The sequence below is a fragment of the Dermochelys coriacea genome, chromosome 2 (assembly GCF_009764565.3).
Source record: "Dermochelys coriacea isolate rDerCor1 chromosome 2, rDerCor1.pri.v4, whole genome shotgun sequence".
Lineage (NCBI taxonomy): Eukaryota > Metazoa > Chordata > Testudines > Dermochelyidae > Dermochelys > Dermochelys coriacea.
The window spans coordinates 106,140,257-106,162,912 of NC_050069.1; the positions used below are offsets into that span (position 1 = coordinate 106,140,257).

The window sequence follows — 22,656 nt, forward strand, 5'->3', positions numbered from 1 at the left end:
GTTAATTGCCAAAATCAAGTTATCCCATCATACCATCTCCTTCATAAACTTATAGAGTCTAATCTTAAAGCCAGATAGGTCTTTTGCCCCCACTGCTTCCCTTGGAAGGCTATTCCAAAACTTCACTCCTTTGATGGTTAGAAACCTTTGTCTAACTTCAAGTCTAAATTTCCCAATGACTAGTTTATATCCATTTGTTCTTGTGTCCACATTGGTACTGAGCTTAAATAATTCCTCTCCCTCCATGGTATTTATCCCTCTGATATATTTATAGAGAGCAATCGTATCCTCCCTCATCTTTCTTTTAGTTAGGCTAAACAAGCCAAGCTCCTTGAGTCTCCTTTCATAAGACAGGTTTTCCATTCCTCAGATCGTCCTAGTAGCCCTTCTCTGTACCTGTTCCAGTTTGAATTCATCCTTCTTAAACATGGGAGACCAGAACTGCACACATTATTCCAGATGAGGTCTCACCAGTGCCTTGTATAAAGGTACTAAAACCTCCTTATCTCTACTGGAATTACCTCGCCTGATGCATCCCAAGACTGCATTAACTTTTTTCATGGCCGTATCACACTGGCGGCTCAGTCATCCTATGATCAACCAATTCTCCAAGGTCCTTCTCCTCCTCCATTACTTCTAATTGATGCATCCCCATCTTATAACTAAAATTCTTGTTAATCCCTAAATGCATAACCTTACACTTCTCACTATTAAATGCATATGTCTAAGATTACCTCTCAATTTCAAAGCAAGCATATTGGCTGTAACCATTTTAAGTGCAGCTACCTGAGAGAGTTAGTTTGCTCACGTTTGGCTACTTAAAAACAAATACTATCAGTCAATTAAAATTAGTGTGTTTCTACCAGGACTTTTTCTCTAAAATTCATTAAAATTAAAAACATGCAGAACAGTAAAAGACTTAATAGCAAAGATCTAACTGCAGGATTAGTTTGAATATTTGAATATTAGTTATATAGGGTTGGAAGGATTAGATTTTTATCAGTGTCAGTAAACAATAATTTAACCTTGCCATACACAAACCGATGAAAAATAGTTCCATTGATGATTGAAATTTACAGATGGGCAAAATAAGAAAAATGCTGCTTGAGAATATTAGTTTGATTTAAGGATATTTACTTTGCATATTTTGACATGTGATATTGATAATTTAACTTTTTGAATCTCAATCTCTCATGTCATTAGTTATTGTCTGATGCCACCCCCTCCCCATAATTATGCACAACTCAAATTAAATGCAAAACTGAAATTTTAAATTGGTAAAAAAAAAAAAATAAAAATTACTTAACCCATCATTTTGTGCAAATGTGAAACTTTAAATTGATACTTAAAAATAAACCAATATTATTCACTGATATTAATAAAAAAAAATCAAATTCTGCCAGGCCTAGTAGTATACAATAAATATTCTCAGTGTGTTTTTTTTGGATATCATTCTCAAGTCCTTCAGGAATGGTTAGTTGAGCTTACGAGGAAAAAATGTGACAAGTTCAGAGTTTTTTCTTTTATTTGAATGGTGGTATGCCTTTGTTAACATTATTGTAGATTATCAGCTAAAATTGCATTAAATATACGTGAAAGGTGGTGTCGCTTATCTTTTGTCAAGAAAATATAATTGAAAACTTCGGCATATCTGGTTGGTAGCTAATTATGTAATTTGTCCATAAAAAAATATAATCAAACTGTTAATACCCAGAATACGTACAGCCAACATCCCTTTCAAGCCTCTGTGCTTCATTAGTTTTAATCCAAGTAGCCAAGTGTTAGGCTGTGGGGGATTTGTACTATGATACAGTACAAGGTATTTTCTAGTTTATCTGTTCTAATTCGTGCCAGCTCAGTAGTGATTGTAGGGTAAATGTTCCTACATGAGGACGGGGCTATCTAAATGAATTGTTTTCACACATGGCTTGTTCACATGGGGCTTTAGCCCCTACCAGAGGGGTGTACATTTTATTCCTAGCTAGTGTGTTCACTAACTGGCCTATGTGAATCCTGTTCATGCATGCTTTAGTGTTCCCCAATGAGTAGTGAGCATTAACATAGTGCTGTGTGAAGGAAGGCTACATTAATGTGCACTAAAGAATTTTTAGTGCACGCCAGCAGGGTCCACACAGGCTAATTAGCATGACACACTAATGCAGACTTAAAATTACATCCCTGTGGTGCAGACTAAAGAACTGTGTCTACAAGCCTTCAGTCATTTTCCTAGTGCACTGGGTATCATATTACAAAGCTTCCCATTGCTATTCTTTCTCTTGTGCACAGATTCAATTTGAAGGCTATAGACTGTGTGGACATGGAGATTTAGGTGGCCTTTCCAGGTTAGAATTCAGAATCATGATTGGGGCAGTGTGGGGAATCTTGCACTGCTGTTGCCTGTACTGTGCCTGTCCAGGAATGTACTGTATGGAGGATATCAGTCCAGTGTCTTTCAAAATTAAGGGCTGAGCCCGTGACTCTGTTACATGGCAGTGAGAGGCAGAGAAGCCTCTGACTCCCACATATGGGAGCTCCATGCTAGACAAACTAATCTGGTGACCGAAAGGACTGCTGTAAATCTGCTCTGCTGCCTACGGTCTGGACCTTTGTAACCCATGAAGGGGGCAGTGAACTCATGCAAATTAATTTCTCCCTACCAAGCCTTTACATTTCCCTTTCAAGACCCCTCAGACTACTGTAGTTCTGATGTTGCAGTAATTCCTATGGAGCTGCCACAGAGGGCAGTGTTCTCTTCTGGACTGAGGGACTAGGCCATTTTCCCTCCATTTCCTGGTTGCGTAGGAGTGTATTGGAGACCGGCAGCCCAGCTGCCAACTCCATTTCAGAGCTGTCAGCCTATTGTTCTGTTTGGGCTTGTGCAGTTCCTTACAAGATTTCTGTGGCTGCTGGTAAACAATAGATACCTGCACGTGCCTTTGGTATTGGGGGCAAACTCTGCACACGTGCTGGCTCTCCTCTGTCATTCACAGAAACTTGAAGGAGTTGTCAGATTCCACACACCTGAACAGAGTTCAGTTGGCCCATAGCTGCTAATGTTCTGTCTCCCATGTGATGACTGCTCAAGCTCCGTTCTCGTAAATGAGAAAAGAATCTCCTTCCTCCAAATTCGACAAGAATGTATTGCCGCCCCCAACGTCTTCAGTGTCATCACAGGTTACGTGCTTGACCGCACCTTGAGCAAATGCATTTTAGGTGTATGTCTTGAGGATAAGAACCTCACTGTTGCTGATTTTGCTGGCAACGTAGTGCTAGTTATCAAATCAGTGGAATAGCTAATTGCGGCACTTAAAGTCCTGGAAACATCAGCGGCAAAAGTCAGCCTGAAAATTAAATGGGGGTAAAACCAAAATTTTTCGGATCAGCAATTTTAAATACACAACAGGCTCTAGCTTCTTAGCAGGTGATAGAAGAGGAGTACTTGTGGCACCTTAGAGACTAACAAATTTATTAGAGCATAAGCTTTCGTGAGCTACAGCTCACTTCATCGGATGCATTAATGCAATGAATCCGATGAAGTGAGCTGTAGCTCACGAAAGCTTATGCTCTAATAAATTTGTTAGTCTCTAAGGTGCCACAAGTACTCCTTTTCTTTTAGCAGGTGATAAACACCCTGATAAATAGAGAGGTGAAGCTGAGGATATATTGGTGGTCAGTATTTGGACCTGTGGGACTGAAATATAGCCTCTCACTGTCAAGATTGAAAAGAAGTTGGACACCATTTAGACACCATTTAGATGAAGCATCTCTGAATGATTGAAAACATCGATTCACATCAAATGACAAGATCTGTTTCTAATTAAATAGGTCCCACTCTCAAATGGCTGTCCAACACTCTCTAAGGTGCTATGGTTATCTGCTCTGAATGCCTACCAAATTCCTTGTGAGAACCATCTTCGACCCTGACCAAGTGAAAGCAGGATGGAAAAGACCCCTCCCTCCCGAAGACCTAAAAACACAATGGTTGGACAGCATTGACAGAGACCAGGCATCCTATCCTGTAACCCGCCAGATTTGGCTCAAGGCAGAACATAACATATTCAGTAGCCTCTAAACTGTCCAAGAGACAGCATGAGAACTAACCATAGCCATTACACAGCTGACCCTGAAGAGGAAACTACTCCCTTAAGATTCTAGTTCCACAGCTGCAGTACCATTCTGAAGCACTTCTGTTTTGCATCTAAATATGAACGAGAATAAGACTGAGCTTGTCATAGTTATGTTTGCATTAGCAAAACCTAAAAAACTTTTTTCCTTAAACAAGAGTGTGACATACGTGGGCTATAGACCAGGCTAATGATTAGCTATGTTACCCCTACCCTGTAACATGGGGTGCCCTTTACAATGCTTTGCTGCTGTAACCTACAACCTAGACTGTTCACAAACAGCCTCCAGCATGTAAATCTTATGTTTGTGTGCTGCAGCCAGCCAGCCACACCTTAGCTTTTACTAGTCTTGGTTATGCTGCAGGGTAACACCAACACACCCAGTCCCGGATCTTCCCCCAAAATTGTATGTCCTGTAGTTCACAGCCATTTTCTGGACAGTACAAATATATTACGTCCAATTATTCCTTTAGGGGAATAATATGCCAGCTCATTATTTTAAATAGTTATCCATACACTTCATCTTAAACACACTAGATTAGATAAAACAAGTGTATTAACTACAAAGAGATTTTTATATGAGTACAATTAATGAGGCATAATCAGAAATGCTTACTGATGCTTAATTTAACAAACTCTGTTGGATTCAAAGCAAAATTTTCTCACCACATGCTTTCAGTAGTCATAGAATCATAGAATATCAGGGTTGGTAGGGACCTCAGGAGGCCATCTAGTCCAACCCCCTGCTCAAAGCAGGACCAATCCCCGACTAAATCATCCCAACCAGGGCTTTGTCAAACCTGACCTTAAAAATCTCTAAGGAAGGAGATTCCACCACCTCCCTAGGTAACTCATTCCAGTGCTTCACCACCCTCCTAGTGAAGAAGTTTTTCCTAATATCCAACCTAAACCTCCCCCACTGCAACTTGAGACCATTACTCCTTATTCTGTCATCTGGTACCACTGAGAACAGGCTAGATCCATCCTCTTCGGAAGCCACTTTCACGTAGTTGAGAGCAGCTATCGAATCCCCCCTCATTCTTCTCTTCTGCAGACTAAACAATCCCAGTTCCCTCAGCCTCTCCTCATAAGTCATGTGGTCCAGTCCCCTAATCATTTTTGTTGCCCTCCGCTGGACGCTTTCCAATTTTTCCACATCCTCCTTCTAGTGTGGGGCCCAAAACTGGACACAGTACTCCAGATGAGGCCTCACCAATGTCAAATAGAGGGGAACGATCATGTCCCTCGATCTGCTGGCAATCCCCTACTGATTCCTGTTGAAGGCTAAATCCATTTAATATGTGGACTTTTGTGTGATCCACACAGAGCAGCCTTATTCTTATTTTTTTAAAATGAGACTACATATAAATATATAACCAGTTTTAGAAGTTACTTGGTGGGGGAGTGAATTTGTGCAGTTTTAGAAGTTTACTTTTTATTGAAACTGATTTTTGTGTCAATATTTGGAGTTTAAAGAAAAAAATCAGCAATCAGTTAATCTTAGCTAAGTAAATATTTACTGAAGATTACTTTTAAAAATAAGTGTTCAAGATGGTTTATGGCTGTCAGTGTTTTTGTTTTTCTTATTTGATGATTCCATATTGTTTAACAGTAAACAGAAGTTACCTTTAAAAGGCAAGGCAAGCTAATTTTATTTCCTGCACACATAAGGCTGATATATTCTCTTTATCATTAAGAGGAAATTAAAAACCCTTCCATTTAAAGTGCAATGCATAGAAACTGGAAATAACGAGGAGTGGACATGAATTCATGAGGAAAATATACATTTCAAACTGCTGCTTGTTAACAGATTATTTTATGCCATCATGGGAATGTGCTGCTTTTCTCTTAGTTATAAATTATTCAAGTAATGTTATATCTATTGTCTAAATTTACAAATATAAAATACATTATTTTATTGATGCCCCTTTTCCTCTACCCAAACTAGCTCTGGCTTGATTTCATAATACTAATTAAATGCTTTTGAGTGGCTGTAAAGGTACTTTTTATAGAGCACAAATTTGTCAGATGTGTTTGTCTTAATGAGAACAAACATATTCTCAATGGATTTCCCTACGTTGTAGCAGAAGACTGATAGTTGGCTTGGAGGTTTCTTTTCAGGTGCGTGAGAAAGTTTTCGAATCTAAATTCATCTGAGTGGAGCTGTCATTCTATCTTTTTTTTCATCAGAATAAGAACTGACAGGATATATTGCATTTAATCTTCCACATTTCCAAGGGCTCAGTTCAGTACAACCGAGGGGGGGGGAAGAAATGTCAGCAGTATTAAAGCATCATGAAAATTAATCTGTGTCAAACAGTTAATTCTACAAGTCACTTTGCTCAACTAATAGGTATCTGTAATGACTAAAAGAGAGCTGTATCTTCAAAGGCTGAAATCAGCATGAAGTGAGCAAGCAAAACCCTGCCTGCACATGTTTATACAGTTTTTAATGGAAATGTTCAAAGGTATCTATTGCGCAGTTTTAGTCACAGTGCTTCTCATCTTAATTGTATGCTAATAAATGCTGTGTAGAGGTGATTAATACATCTGAGAAATCCTTTTTTACTGTGCGTGAGTCTGTATCCAGGGTACTGCAATACCCTCCTTCCCCCACCCCCAAAAAGGTCAGGGTTATTTACAAGAATAATGCATTCCGATCAGTCCTGGGCAAAGTCCAGTCCTCATTTCATTTAGCCTTATTTGGAGTTTTGGTCCAAAATTGAACCTCAAAACTCAGGATGCCTGCATCTGCCATTATCACCACCACACCCCATTCCCCAAAAGAAGTCTAGCTTCCTAGTGAGGTAACAGGCAGTGATACACCAGCAATGTTTCTGGGGAAAGGTGTTTTGGTCCTAGTTTTATAAGATCAAGGCACAAATAAGGTAACCCAACCCACTCCACTTCCCTTAAGGTTTTTATTTTGGGATTTGAGGTGAGCCTACCTTGTCCTCCTCCTTGAAAAAAAGTAAGGAAGAGGAGTTAAAAGGTTACCAACATCTCATGTACAGGCTCCATCATATCAAAGGATGAGAACTTCTGAAGCTTCTTTCCAAAGGAAGAATATATTGAATTGCTCAAAAAAATTATACTAATTTCATTGCTCTGGATCTCTGACAGGTTTACAAGCTCATATCCTGGTCTGTTCATATCTATATGTTTTTGGAATGCACAGTTCAGAATATTGTTTTTCAAAGTGTCCTTGTTGCAGTATACTACATCTCTGTACTCTTGAAGGTACAGTGGGCACTCTGAATAAATGTCTCTTCCTTTTTGCTGATAAATATTAACTGAACTAGTTATTCACCATTTTATGTGTTGTGGACACATGCACAGGCCAGTATTACCCTACCTAATGGGTAAAAAAGTGGGGGTCTCTTAATTTATGAGAAACCCACTGTACATGTTCATCTCTGTCTTGATTATTGATGAGATAGTACACGTTACCACCAGGGATATGGTATCTCTAAGGTTCTTTATTTCCAATACATACTAAAGCGCACACAGCTTTATCCTTTGCCAGTGTGGCCATCTGAGGGTAATCTATATGGAATCAAATTCCTTCTTGGCAGGAGAAGTGGACATCAAGTCTTCTCAGAACCAAATACTTTTGATTATGGATGTATCACAGTTGATGTATAGGAGCTTCTTTGATGAGCTTTCACATTCAGGAACATGATTCTTTGAGGAATCTAGGAGTATTAATCCAAACAGACAACACAAGCAGTTGCCTGTTACATGAAAGAGGAACATGGTCAACCATCTTGTGGGGAAGCACACATTTATAAATTGGTCAATATGCAGAAAGATGTCTCTTGACAGCACCACGCCTTGCTAGAAAATATAACTCTCTTGTAGACGGGGAGAATCTCTTGAAGGTATTCCCAGCTGTTCTCCATAAACAAGAAACTGTCAAAGCAGGTTTTTCTTTGACTCAGGGAAATCAAGGTGGATTACTTCACCACAAGAAAGAGCTGCCTGTCTTGTGCACAGGAGAAAAAAGATCCAGTGCCAGTTCGCATGTTCTCCCTTTGGCCAACGAATAGGAACAGTTAATGCATGCCTACCTTCTAATGGCTGTTATAGAAAGGACCCCTCGCAAAGTTTAGGAGAGTTTCAGAGTTCAGTGATACTATTAATGGCCAAAGAATGTGAAGATTCTCCTTCTGCTGGATATAGCCATAGCCAGTCCTAAAAGACTTCTAGCCTTGCCAATCCTGAAAATTCAGTTCCAAGGTAGTTCTCTCCATCCCAGACTTGGTGTTCTTGCTCAAAAGTACTGCTTTTCCCAACAGGGTGGAAAATGAAAAGTTATGATTTGAGTTGTGCTCTGGTTTTTTGGCTACTCCAAAGGAGTCCACTAAAGGACACTGAAGTGGTGAACTGCTCCTGTCTAGTGAATTGTCACTAACAGGCCTTTGCTTTCTCTGTCTGAAGATATTTGCCTTCTGTTTAGTATCCCAGGTTTTATATATAGGACACAGTCATTTATTATTTTTAAGATAGCTTTTGTTTGGGGGGATTGGTTGAGTCTTCTCTTTATAGCTATTTGCTCCCTTTGATTCAGTCACGTTTGGGTTCTCATGAAGAAGTTAACTTATCTTACTACTCATGCTATCTCATGCATGTGCTGTATATTATATGAGAACTGAGCTAAGGAGACTGACAAGGGTTTAGTGTTTGAGTGTTAAATTGAACTACATCATCAAAATCTTATGAGTTTTTGGACAAAAATGGCAAAATCTGACCTTTCAAGGTTTCCATCATCATTCTTTAAGTTGTATCTGAATAAGATCAGGAAAACCGGCCCATTTCATTTTAAGAACAGAAGTAGAAGTGAAGATGCAGGCTTGCAATCCCCTCTCAGAAATTTTAAAGGGGATCATCCTTTTGGGGCTTATTTCTAATTAGTTTAGACTAGATGTTTACAGGACATTATCAAATACAATAAAACTGTTGGCTTTGCTAGTCGTCTACATTGTTTTGTAAGGTCTCTAATCTTAGTTAAAATTTTTCTCATTTCCAGTTTTGTTCTTTGCTATTTTTATCTGTACCTGTTGCTCTGTATTTCTTATAAGGCACTAGCTAATATAGCAACATTTCATTTATTTTTGCCTTCTCATTAATATTTTTGCTTTTCAGTTTGAATTTCATTTTTACAAAAAGATAGACCCAAAACTTACCTGGAAAATTTGCCTTAGTAATATTTTATTGCTGGTATTTAAATGATTGGGAAAAGACTTTTTTCCTTCATGACTAGGAAAGGAAGGAAATTAAAACAACTTTTTCAGTTGGTCCTTTAAACTTTGATTTGTTAGTTGCTGAGAAAGTAGGAATAATAAATTAACAGTAGCTAGGTTTACAGTATCAAGGTTTACAGTATAGAATAGTGGTTACAAGACCAAATGTTTGTGATGTAGTTCTGTTTGTTAGGAAACAGGTGTTTTATCTTTTGCCTAGATCTGAAAACAGCTTCAAAAACCTTAAGCTGCCTCTTTTCCATTGTTATGGGCAAGTAGATCATCGTGTTCTTGTATTTTCTCTGTCCACGCTTACAGGGGTCACAAGCGCAAACTGGATGAAGATGATGCTGCCAGTGAATCCAGTAAAGAGTCCAGCAACGAAGATGAGGAAGGGAGCAGTTCAGAGGCAGATGAAATGGCAGCAGCACTTGAAGCTGAATTGAATGACTTCATGTGACATTCTTATGAGAGGAGATTTGTAACTATGTTTTACTGCTTGTAACAGATCTGATTTCAAATGAGCCCCTTATGTCAGTACTCAAGGTTTTTCCAAAATGTGTGTGTATATTTTGCAAAGCAACACAAGAGGTGACACATTATTTTACAAAATCAGAAATAGATGTTTTTAAGGTGTTTTACTAAAGGAAAATATACTTTTTTAAAAGGAAAAGTATTAAGGGGGACTTGGTGTACTATGCCAAAGACGTGTTATGAGCTCTGCAGAACTTTCATTATACCAGGACAGTAGTACAAAGGTTTATGATTTAACATACAGTAACTTTTTCAAATATTTCAAGGTATGGTTTTGGGTAACCGGCTTCAAAGGAAAGGAGGCCGCAAAGAGGATGGAATTGCTTGAATAATACACCAGGAACCTGATGATCTGGTCATACTTTTTTCCGCAATTAAATACTATCAAATATAAACGAATTTTTAAGATAAAAAACAATTTATATTTGTATAGAAACTGAGAATGTAATATGCAAGCTTTGTGAACTCTGCACTTGACCTACCTGTCACTGGCTTCTAAGAGAATACAAAATGACTGAATTTCATGCTCTTAAGTTACTTTGTGGACTAGCAGGCTCTTTAGGGAGACCACTTCGATTTTTAACTTTGCTTCTCTGTAACCTGGAATTTTAGCACAGCATACTGTGTGATCCTGTACTGCCATAAGGAGCTTATTCACCATTTGTGTTGTTCTTGGAAGAAATGCGTGCTGCTTTATTCTAGATAGGATTTTATTTCTTTGGGAGATCTGATGTAAAATTTTTGTATATTCTATTTCATATTTGACCCACAAAACAGATTTTCTTTCATTTAATAAAAATTCATTTTGTAAATTCTGTTTTCATTTCATGGGTTGCAAAAATCAGACTATATTTCACCTGCTTCCATCACACAAGAAACTACTCACCTTTGCATTATTCTCTGTGAAAATTGTGAATATCATCTGAAGCAACAGCAAAACTTTAGTTTTTTGATAGCTACTCAAATGTCCAAGTTTACAGTGTGCTCGTTATCCAAGCTAACATAGAACAGTTACAAAATAATTTGACCAGAAGATGTGTATTTTGATTATCTAAAGGAGCATTGTTTTTATTACTTTTTTCAAATATTTTCAGTATTTTTATAAGATGCATAAATACTGCATAAAATTACACAAGTTGTGGAAAGGATTCAGATAATATAAATATTTACTGCCATTAAAATATAGAAGGCCCAGGCATGTTGAATAGTATTTGCAGAGGAGGGAAAGAGCTAAAATGCTACCGCTAATTTTTTCTGATGTCAGATGAAACACGTTTCTTCCCACGTAAAATTATATATATAGTGGATGTTTAAAACACACCGTGGGTCATTGTTGGGAATTGTGTTAGTATAAAATAACGTTTTGATTCTTCTGTTCATTTTTAGGTCCCTTATTGCTATTGGGTTTCAGACTGAGAAGTGTATTGATATTTATCAGACTAGTAAACCAAACCAGTTCTGACTTCTAATGTATATGGCTTGGGTTTCGGTCTTTACATTTTTAAATACTGAGTATGTAACTGAATCAATATATTAGGTCATTGTGAAGGGAGAATTGTGCTAATTAATTATACACATTGTATTGATTTTGCGTCAGCTCCAGAGCAGATTGCCAGTTTGTTCTTATGGATTAAGCAACACTGAGATTGCTTAAGAGTTTGCTGTACTGTGGTTGCTGTAGCATGGGAGTGAAATCTCCTTTACCATGCATTGTTCTGCCATGCTTCTACAGCAAAGGTAACTTCACTGAAGGGAATGAAGAGGTAGGAAAGTGGCACTAGAAAAGATCTACCTGAAACACAGTTCAGGGCTATTTTAATAAAAACTAAGAAGTCCTCCCCCCGCCTCATTTTTTAAAAGCTGGCTCCCTGCATTTTGGGAGCTACATTTCCTTCAGATTAGGAACCTCCATTCTTGATTTCCATCCTTTTTCTGAAGTAAGTAATATATCTGGGAAATATTTCCCCATCTTATCACCACCATATATTGAATTGTCTATGATCCGTTAGAGCAGCGAGTCTCAATCTTTTTCATTCTGCAGACTGCTGTTGGAGAGGAAGTGAGAACCTTTCATAGACTTCTCCTTCCAGTCAGTCCCATTTCCCCGTTGCTTGGTTTTCAGAATGTTTGTTTGCTGACCTCTAATGGCCTTAGAACTCTTCATGAGCAAATATTAATAAAGGACATGAGGCTAATCGCCAAAATAGAATTTAAAACCTTACCATTCCAGTAAAGCTGAAATTTAGCAGAACTCAATGTTTTTGTTCCATAAAATAATTAAGAAAATGTCTCCTCTATGAGAATAGCACAATTCAGGCTGTTCTGAGAGACCCCGGACAGAGTAGCCACTGTCTTAGTGATGAGCTAATGTGTAACGAGGGAATTGAGAACATTGATATAATGGCTTTGGATAGGAAATAGATGAATGAAAATAGAATCTGAAGGGAAGCAATCATGAGGTGCTCCAATCAAGCCCACTCTAACTTTTACCTTTTGAACCACGCCAATACCCGTTCTTTGGGGGAGCACATCAGAGACAAAGTGGGATAGAACCATTTGGGGAATTGCAAGTTTTGTTTGCCTTACATTTCCACAGCAAGATGCAAGGATGGTATTCCTAATGGGGAGCACCAAAAAATATTTTTCTTAACCAGGAGTTTTTGTGGAAAACATTTGATTCATTAGTAACTTCTGACCATTTAAAAGATCCTCATTCTGAGAAATGGACAATCATACAATCCCTCATACAGCCCAAGCCTAAAATGACCTATCCACTGAAATGCTCTCTGAGTACACTGAATGCTACTGCAAGTCAGATTGTAAAAGGGCATGTAGAAATACTTACTAATTAATCTGTCAACAAAATGGGATGTCATATAGTAGTCAAAAAGTTTTATGTAGCTTTCATTGTGCAGCCTGTTTGGGTACTAGATGAGGTTCTCTTGTGATTAAGCAGAACTTCATCTTTTTAGAATATATCCCCTGTATCTTTATGCCATAAATAAATAAACCCAACTGTTTTTCTTAAGGATGGAATGTCAGCTTTACCATTGAATGGCCTCTCAAGTTCAGCAAGTGCCATTAACTCAATGCTGTTGGGGTTTTGAAATTAGTAGGAGAACTCACAGGTATCGCACATATAAACTTCAATTAGATGACTCTCAAAGGATAATCGCTCTTGCTTTTTTCTGGTTGTAATGTAGAGTGCTATTTTAGAGCCAACTCTGAATGTGAAGTGATGATGTAAAGATCCAGTGAACAGCAGTCAGGTTATTTTTCTGACACAATTTTAAAAATGTCCTATGAATGTCCTACGTATCTTAGGGGGTTTGTGTGGTGCCTGTCAAATAGCATTGAAGCAGTGTTATGTCATTTTGGTGAAAACTTTTACATGGTGGCTGAGTTGCACTCTAAGGTAGCTGCATTTCAGTGATGGGTGGAGTGATTCCTGTGGATGTAAAGTTTGAAAAGCTCTTTGGATGAGGAATGCTATATAGAAATGAAAGCTATATTTTCTCTTCCCTTTCCTTATTTTATTTTATGATCACCACTTTTGGATTAACCAGCAGTGAATGTCTAAGCAAGTATCTTACAAATGACTAAGATTCAGTCAGGCCCAAGATCATATGGAGTCCCAGACAAACATTGAAGTAGGAGCCTTCATCAAATAGTGAAACCTGCACCTATGTTAAGATCAGCTTCCATTGTCGGGTACAGGATTTGGAAGAGCCTAGAGCTAGCACTGCAAAACTTATTCCTACCAAGTACATGCCTAGATCCCAATGCTGGGAAAGTCAGATCCATAGAACACAGCTGAAGTCAAAGCCAGACAGTTCTGCAAATTAAGAAAAGACTATAAGTATTTCACAGAATATTTTGTTCTTTAACATAATGCATTCAGATAGCTATAATACAATAATAGCATAAATATTTTTCAGGACCTGCGGCTACCAGTGAATTTTCAGAACATACCAATCTATTGCCTATCTCTCAGAAATCCAAGGGAGATTAATCTTGCTTTTGTCTTAAAGCAGAATCTCGCTGTCATTCGGAGAGCTGTTTCTTGTAAGCCAGTCACCAAATTTATTTTGTGATGGTAACTGAAATTTCAAGAGACCACAAATAAAATGTCCTGGCTAAACTGCCGGTACGAAGGCACTAGATGTATGAAGCTGTCATTTGCTACCACTAACTTCTGCCTTTTTTTTTCTTCAAGATACAAGAAGTATCTTACACAGGTTACAAATGTGCTTTATGACATGGCTTCTAAAACTCCTATACAAATGACCTATATGCCTTGGCTTACTGTTCCAAATGTAATTTCACATCCATAGGGCAAATCTTTGTTTCAGAAAAACAAGCTATCTGTTTGACCTATTTCTGTGCATTAGATCTTCAACAATAACCTGCTGCCAGGAAGGTACTTAGTGCTAATGTAAAAAGCAGAATCCCACTTAGATTATCTGAGTTAAACTGACCATGCAGTGCTGCTTTGACTAATGATACTAGGCATGGAAATGGCCACAGAATGAGGATACAGTACATGCTGCCCCATTAAACTCTCAATTTGACTTAAGTCACTTCTCTAACCCTCCAGAGGAGACCGCTTTCTCGTGTTCTAACAACTTTGCCAGAAACAGAAAAGAGAGGAGCAATTTTGTTCATTGTAAGATCTGTAGCTATACTCAATTTTTCTTCCTTTATTTGCTTAAATAAAAAACCCAGTGCTTAATAAAACCCATTCTTATTTTTTAATAGAACTGTGACATGCCTTCACATTTTTATGTGTAGACACCTCATGATACCTGTGGTATCATAATGAAGATATCAAGTGATGCCCAGGCATTCTTCCGTTCAGGAGTCACTGGAAGGGTTCTTAGTCAATGATAGGAGACTGAGCTGAAAGGCTCCAAGTATACAAATACTTCTGCTAGCAGGTTTTGTGCATAGGTGGCATGGTCCTGGCAACTCTCCAAGTGTTGCATGGTACCAATCTGCAGATGAAAAATCTCAAGTTTCCCATAAACTATTAAATTACGCTTATCCGATAACAAAAATTATATTAATATTTATGAAGCAGTTAAAGTATAAAAATGTAAACACTTTTATTTTTATAAAATACCTGAAATAGAAATACTAAAAAGCAGATTTTTTTAAATATAGAAATAGTCACTTGTAGCTAAACAGGCGAAATAAAAATGTGAAGTATATTATATCTAATTGCTGTTTGGTATTTCATTGAGAAAACTGAAAGCAATAAAAGATGTGTGCACAGTTTCTTGCACACAAAAAGTGCATGATTTCCATTCCCCTGCCTCCTCTGTATAGTCTCCCATATCCTGTCTTCCTCATTTGCCAAGTCAGTTCCATTCTCCATCTGTTGGGTCACTTCACAGCTTATCTGGCCCTGGTCTCTTGGGCTTATCCCATTCTTTGCTTCTAGCCATGCTGTACACACTCCTGTCACTTGGGGGAACTTTCTTCTGTCAGTCTTGTTCTCCTTTCTCTGTTGATCCCGATTACCATATACTTTAATGAACTTTTCTTCATCCTACTCACCTCTTTCTAGTATTACCAATACAGATGCACATTGGGCTCCGTTTCAACTGCAGCCTATAAGGTAAAGCTTGCTTCAGTGCTTAAGGTAAATGCTTGCTGAAGTGTAAGTAGGGAACAGGCCTTTAGCCCTAAAGTTTTAGACTTCGTATTAGCTAAAGCTAAGGATATTAGCATGGGTGACTAAGAGATATCAATAGAAATGACACATGGCATAACCTTGGGTCATGTAGGAAATATGTTTTTGTGTTTAACTGGTTTTAGCAGGTCTTGTAGGGGAATGTTTGGATGTTTTGGAATATCGGTAACTGCAGAATTTGCATTGACACAAATGGTAATTAGAATGAGTTTTTATATTAATGGACAATAAAGTAGTAGAAGATATTGGTTTTAGAGTATGGAAGATTAAATATGGTAGCAGAAATGTAGATATGGCTTAATTAATTCAGGGGTGTTTTATAATTGATTATAAAAAGGGTAGTTCACTAACTTCAGAGTAGTGTATTCATCCACCATCCAGGTACCATTAGAGGCAGCATTATATACCCATTCACATCCAGGGACTGATCACACCTGAATGCACCAGTTCATCTCAGAATGTGCATTTAAATGCAGTGTGTGGATATATTGTAATGCCCGTCTGCTTTAACTATTTTATTTTAAATAAAGTCTTTAATTCCGTTATTCATTGTGTCATTCACAGTTCTCCGCTAAATTAAATGATCTGTAATTTAAACCTTAGAGAGTTCAGTTTGGGTCTATTTGGGTCTATTTCTTATCTTTATACAATTAACTGAGAAAACATAAATCAAAGTTACAGGTTGGTGACCACAGCAAGACTGTGGGGTGCCTGTTGAGTGATATGGGGCTTCATTGTGGAGTGAGAAAGTCCAGAAAGTACCAGAGAGCAAACTCGCACTTCTCATAGAATCCTTGATACATTCTGCACCCAGCTGCAAAGTGTTTTGAAATAGTCGGTGGGTTTGTTTTGCAAACAGAGCACTTGTCAGTCCAGAGTGCCTTCTCTTTGCTAGCAGCTGCATTAAACACATTTATAGCGTTATGTCGGAGAAATTATTTTTTAGGTATGTGATTTAATGTTTTTTGTTGGTACTGGAAGCTGTAGAAACCCAGTATTGGCTCAAGGACATAAATCTGAGACCATCTGGGTACCCTGAGATATCAACAAGCATCTGACGGTTGGGTCCAGCATCCTCCCAGAGTCGTAAAGGCCGTAGTGACTGGCCAGACATAACTTTCCTTGGGGACTGCCAGGTGGTAGCATACCCGAAAGAGGGAGATGACCATGCACCTACCTTTGATTCTGATGCTAAAGAGGAGTGTAGGAGGTGAATGGGCATCTACCTCCACCTGTATTGATTCTGGTCCAAAGAGAGACCACAGACCTTCAGAAGAGTATTTGAAAGCTGACCATGCACCTATTCTTGATTCAAGTAACCAAAAGGAATGAACGTAGCCTCCACCTTATATTGATTCTGGTCCAAAGAGGGGCCTAAGATTCAAATAAGGATATTGGGGAAACTGAGTCAGGTTGCTGATGTATAAACTTTGATATGAGTTAATATTTACACTAGTAACTACTGAGAGAGGAACACCTCCTCAGAATCTAGTGGTACAGAAGCCCTAGGAAAGGACACTTAGAGGTTTACCATGTTCGGGTTCCAGAGGGAACAAGCAATTTTGGTGACTTTTTTAAAGTCTTACCTTGCCAATCATTGGGGGGGGGGTCCTGGACATCATGGTGAATGCAGCAGACCAGCCAGATTCTTTTGGGTTTGTGTATTCATTGAGTGCAAAGCTAATAATAAGCAGCCTAAGAGCTGAAAGTTAAAGGGAGTAGCAGTGGATTGTTCGTTTATTGCATGCAATGCATTAAAAATAAAATTTTGACAACAAGTAGAGAAACATGAATTAGCTGTAATAGAGAATAAAGATATTACAGACCAGGCAAAGTGCCATGTACAAGCACTGGTGAATCTTACTGCTAGGGTGTCTAATGATTTTGAACAGGCTCGGATTAGAAATTGGTATCTTAGAAGGGTTGCCCTCCATTTCCAGATCCATGCCCAGCTATGGAAGGAAAAAGCTATGGAGCAGTAAATTTGAGGAATTTTGCGATCTTGCTCCAGAATTTTAGAGATTTGTAATACAGCTACACAGAGTGAGTTGGCTGAGATTTGTGCTTTTTATGTGAAGGGAATCAGGATTTTAGAAAAGACGCTCTGATGATTTGATGTTTTGGGAGATGAAGGCTGATATTCAGCTTCCAAGGGAGGTTTTTCTCTAATAGCGAATATGTCCCTGGAGAAACTAAATCTGTGTCTAAGGTTTCCCCAGGACAGGAGCCAGAGGAGGCAGGAGGACATGAGTATAGTGGAATACTAAAAAAAGATCCAGAGCTCAAAGACTGAGAGAGCAAGCTGTCTCTGACACAGAGCAGTTCAAACCATGATAGCCCAGCTTGGGATAAGAGCATTGCTTTTGTTGAAGGAGCAGCAGGAATCTCATATATGCCTTCCTCTCTCATTCTGAGATTCTAGACACTGCTGAAAAAAGGGTGTTGGAGACTATTACTGTTTGTGAGGAAGCACGGGCAATACTGACGTCTCTAGCCCTCTTTATACAGAATTAGATTGCACAAGAAGCCAGGGACGAAGTTCCCTGTAAGCTGTGCAGCCACAGCGATCTGCCATGGCCCGGAAGAGAGGCCTCTCGCCCAGCTGCGAGCTGCTGAGGTAAGAGAGGGCTGGGGGGAGTCCTCGCTCCTCACTGCAGCCTTGGGGCAGCCTGCACCCCAAACCCTTCAGCCCCACCGCACAGCTTGCACCCCAGCTCTGAGCCTCCTCCCACACTCCAAACCCCTCACCCTTGGCCCCACCCCAGAGCCTTCACCCCTAGCTGGAGCCCTCACCCCCTGCACCCAATCCTCTGCCCCAGGCCTGAAACCCCCTCCTACACCCAGAGTCTGCACCCCCAGCTAGAACCCTCATCCTCCCTACAACCCAACCCTCTGCCCTAAGCCCTCTCTCACACCCCAGTACCTTCATCCCTGGCCCCAGCCCTGAGACCCCTCCCGCACTCTGAAACCCTCAGCCCCACCCCCACCACACATCATCTCCATATTGGTGCACATAACAAAATTAATTCCACACATGGATCTAAAAAATTAGAGGGAACACTAGCTGGGGGACTTTCAGGCTATACTAACCTTCAGCTCTCTAGCCTACCATCCACCCACCCCTCTCCAACGGTGACTTAATAACAGATCCTTGAAACTCAGAAGAGGGTGGAGAGTCAGAGGAACCAAATGAGGGACCTTGCCCTACGGCAGTAGTGGGTGTTAAAACATTGGACTTGGTAGCTAAAAAAAAGTTGGTCAGTTAAAGAAGGGTGATCTAATTGGTTTACATGCTATGAGAATTGAGAGTAATAGTCAAATGTTTCCACTGGATTATAGGGTTAGTTTAAAGAGCTTACAAATGCCAGTGGATCCTTCTTCAGGGTAAACTCTCCCATCAGACTTTCAGTCAGGAGCTAAGGGTTTTGCTCAGACACTGGCTAAGTTGGAAGCGATTTTATTTGCAGGACAGGCAGGAATTGCACAGTTAGCAAATGTTAAACAAAAAGTTTGTCTCCTCATGCCTATCATGAAGGATTAGCCACAGCCTGTGATGGCATTGACACGCATGGAGACATTGGTTGTCCTAAATATATGGATTTATTAATAATGGTTTGCCTGCTATTAAGAAGATGGACTTTCCTATGAACAAGGGATCAACAGAAACCCAGGTGTTGGAGTTGATAAACAAAGCTGCTGACACATTAGTTGAGAAGGGATCAGGTCATAAACTTTCCTGTAGCTGCAGGAGGAATTGTCCAAGCTGAAGGATGCAGTTGTACCCCTGCAATCAAACCTCACCCAGTGGTGTGGAGGTTTGAGCCCTTTTAATCTCAGACAAGAGGGAATACTCCCAGTTAGCCTCCATGGGGGCCCTTGCCAAGGTTTAAAAACCAGGAGCTGAGAGCACAGAAACCCTTTTATGGGCCCACTCGGTCCTGGCCCTCTATGCACTTACCCTTCACAACTTCCTCCTCAACCACTTCATGAGGAGGCTGGGTGAAGCCCAGGAGCCTCCGCCCAATATGATTCATCAAACCAATGGGAAGGCATGATGGTAGAAATTCGCTGAATGAATTGTAGCCTAAGGGAAGGAATTGAAGTGGTCAGACAGGTAACTAGATCCTATTGAAGAAGGGTAGTTGCCTCCTCTCTGATGGAATGTGATACCTGGTTTTCTGGACCAGTTGATCAGGCCCCTCTCTCCAGAAACCAGGTCGGGGTGGGAGTATAGTCATTCACAATTTGAGCCAACAGGCCCCACCGTGTCGCATAGGGGTCTCCTTAGGTACAGACAGAGCAGGGAGACCAACTGTATCAGATCTCAAAAGGGTTGCAGAATAAAGTGATATGGGTGCAGGTGTATCTACAGTATATGATCCAGATCAAGCCACCTCTCCTTTGGCAGGGAGAGGAGTCATGCATCTTGAGACTTTCACAAAACAGCCTGTTAAAACAAGGCTGTGACACTCATTGATAGTCCATGCACAGGGGACTTATGCAGGACTTGTGTGTTTGCTCTGGCCAAGGTACCAGAACCAGGCAACCTGTTGGGAGCAGATTTTCTGGTGAAGCATGAATTAATTTTAGATTTGATCAAGAAATTGATTTGTGAAACAGTAACAAAGTTAGGAAAAGAACCCCTTGGTGTTCCAGAATACATACTGTTGCTATGGTTTCTACACCAGCCTCTTGTGACCTCAATGTGGTACAATGACCCAGTGTTTGAGGACATTTTACAGCCAGTTGTACAGCAAACTGTGGTGGCTTTTACTACACACAAACATGACTGTGGGAGTATGGACACAACTCTTTATTACAGAAGATCCTCCTTCTCAAAAGCAATAGGACATTCCTAGAGAAGCTATAACAGATTTGAGGAAAATTGTAGATCCTTTTTGAGTCAAGGGGTTATCAGGAAATGTAATTCAAGTTGTAATTTTCCTTTATGGTTGGTAAGAAAGTCTGATGGCTCCTGGTTCCTTATAATAGACTTCTGGCAACTTAATAAAAACATTCCTGAGTGTGCTGCTACTGTAGCAACAATGCCAAGCACGCTGAAAGCATTTGGCCCAGAATCAATTTGGTTTTCCACTCTGTACCTTTCTAGTGGCTTTTGGTCCATTCCCTTGGCCCCAGAGTGTCAATATAAATTTGCTTCCATGTTTGAGAAGGAGAAATTCACTTGGAATTGGCTCTCCAAAGGATTTCCCATTGCACACCTGCAATTTTCCATGGGCAATTTTTAAAAGGTTATTGCATGGGTCTTCTAAACCTTCAGCTTTTTTTAATACATAGGTGACATCTGTTTGGCTACAAGACCAAGGAGAAGCATGTGATAATGCTGGAAGCGCTGTTGCAAATTCTCCAAAGAGTAGGATTTAAAGTGCAACCCCAAGATGTCGGCTTATCTCCAGAAATGTTGTCTTCCTGGGATTCATGCTGTCCAGATTTGAATGCACTCCAGAATGACAAAAGGTGACTGCCATATGCACACTCCCACTACCCACTTACGTCAAAGCCCTAAGAGCATTTTTGAAGTTTGCTGGTTTATCATCAAGATTGCATACCAAATTGTGCCATTTTGGCAGGTCCGTTGTATCAGTTACTTAGGAAATGTGTTTCTTGGGCATAGACCAAGGAACATGCAAGCAGTGGCAGCCCTAAAAAAGTCCTCTGCTCCAGTGTTAATTAGACCAGACCCACCTAAGCTCTATCACTTGCATATAGGGGTTAACGACACAGCTATTGGCATAGTAGTGTCTCAAGAACTTCAGGGAGTACTTCGGCCTATAAGCTATGCTCCTAGATGTTTGATGTCTGTTCAGAAGTGTGAGAAATATTTGTTAGCTAAAAGTTGGGCAGTTCAGCATTTCACCTTTTTAATTAGCTTGAGCCCCATTGTACTGCACTTATCCTATACCCCAGAAAAATTTTTGGTGTCTGACAGGGTAAAGATGGACAGGTGTCCAGTGAACAATTGGCCCATTGGTCCCCTCTTTCGATAGGAAAGGACATCAAAGTGGAACTGGTGCAAGTTCCTTCTCCTTTGCCAGTAAGTTTGGTGTAAGAGGGAGAGCCACATGTGTGCGCTATTAGCAATCCAAATGTTCAGTTGAGCCTATATTTGAACCATGCCCCAAAGAGACTGAGTTTTCAAAATGCTTAAATATTTTTGTTTATGGCTCTAGCTATTATCACTGAGTGAAACTGCACATTGGATTTGGGATACATCTAGTACCTCCTCAGGGAACAGGTGATGAGCACTCAGAAATAAACCATGCATGTACTCATTCAGCTCAGTACGCTGAATTGGCTACTGTTGCTTGTGCCTTAGAACAGTGTTAAACTAAGTGGCAGAGGAGATGCATACTGTTGAAAGGTTTCAGAGTAGCATCCGTGTTAGTCTGTATTCGCAAAAAGAAAAGGAGTACTTGTGGCACCTTAGAGACTAACAAATTTATTAGAGCATAAGCTTTCGTGAGCTACAGCTCACTTCATCGGATGCATTTGGTGGAAAAACTTTTTCCACCAAATGCATCCGATGAAGTGAGCTGTAGCTCACGAAAGCTTATGCTCTAATAAATTTGTTAGTCTCTAAGGTGCCACAAGTACTCCTTTTCTTTATACTGTTGAAAGTTTATGTAGTTCTACTGTATTCAGATTCTGCTTGAGTGTGTAACTCCTTCTGCCTCTTTCTTCTGAGTAATCCTAATCTAATTTACATCCTCCAGTTTCAGAAACTGAACTGCATCTGGAAAAGGCAGAAGAAACATACTTTGCAACCAGAACATTGCTCTTGGACTTCAGGCAGATTTTCAGATGCAACCTGAAAAGGAATATCTTCACAGACTATTATTTCTATAGTTTGAAGTAGACAATGATCTCTTGTTTCAAGTTTGTGTAGCACAAGAATGTCTATTTGGAATTGTGGATGTCGAAAATTTAAAAAAGAAACATGTTAATTATGCATTGCAACAAGAAGGCAACCACTTAGTTAACCCAATTTTACAGCATATAGATGGGTTAGCTCGGGAAGAAAGATTTACAGTTTTTAGTA

The 22,656-nt window shown here is 39.7% G+C and overlaps 1 protein-coding gene across 5 annotated transcripts in view; it reads left to right on the top strand.

The window, feature by feature from the left end:
• The window catches only part of CTDP1 (CTD phosphatase subunit 1), a 171,952-nt gene extending 149,296 nt beyond the window's left edge, over positions 1-22,656 (top strand). For 4 of the 5 annotated variants that reach the window (XM_043508248.1, XM_043508246.1, XM_038388354.2 and 1 more), the window contains one exon: positions 9,686-10,713. In XM_043508248.1, the coding sequence (XP_043364183.1) occupies positions 9,686-9,709 (24 nt within the window). In that variant the 3' untranslated portion in view covers positions 9,710-10,713. Of the gene's footprint in view, positions 1-9,685; positions 10,714-20,894; positions 21,075-22,330 lie in introns of those variants that run through there. The other variant, XR_006278964.1, reaches the window with a different exon arrangement.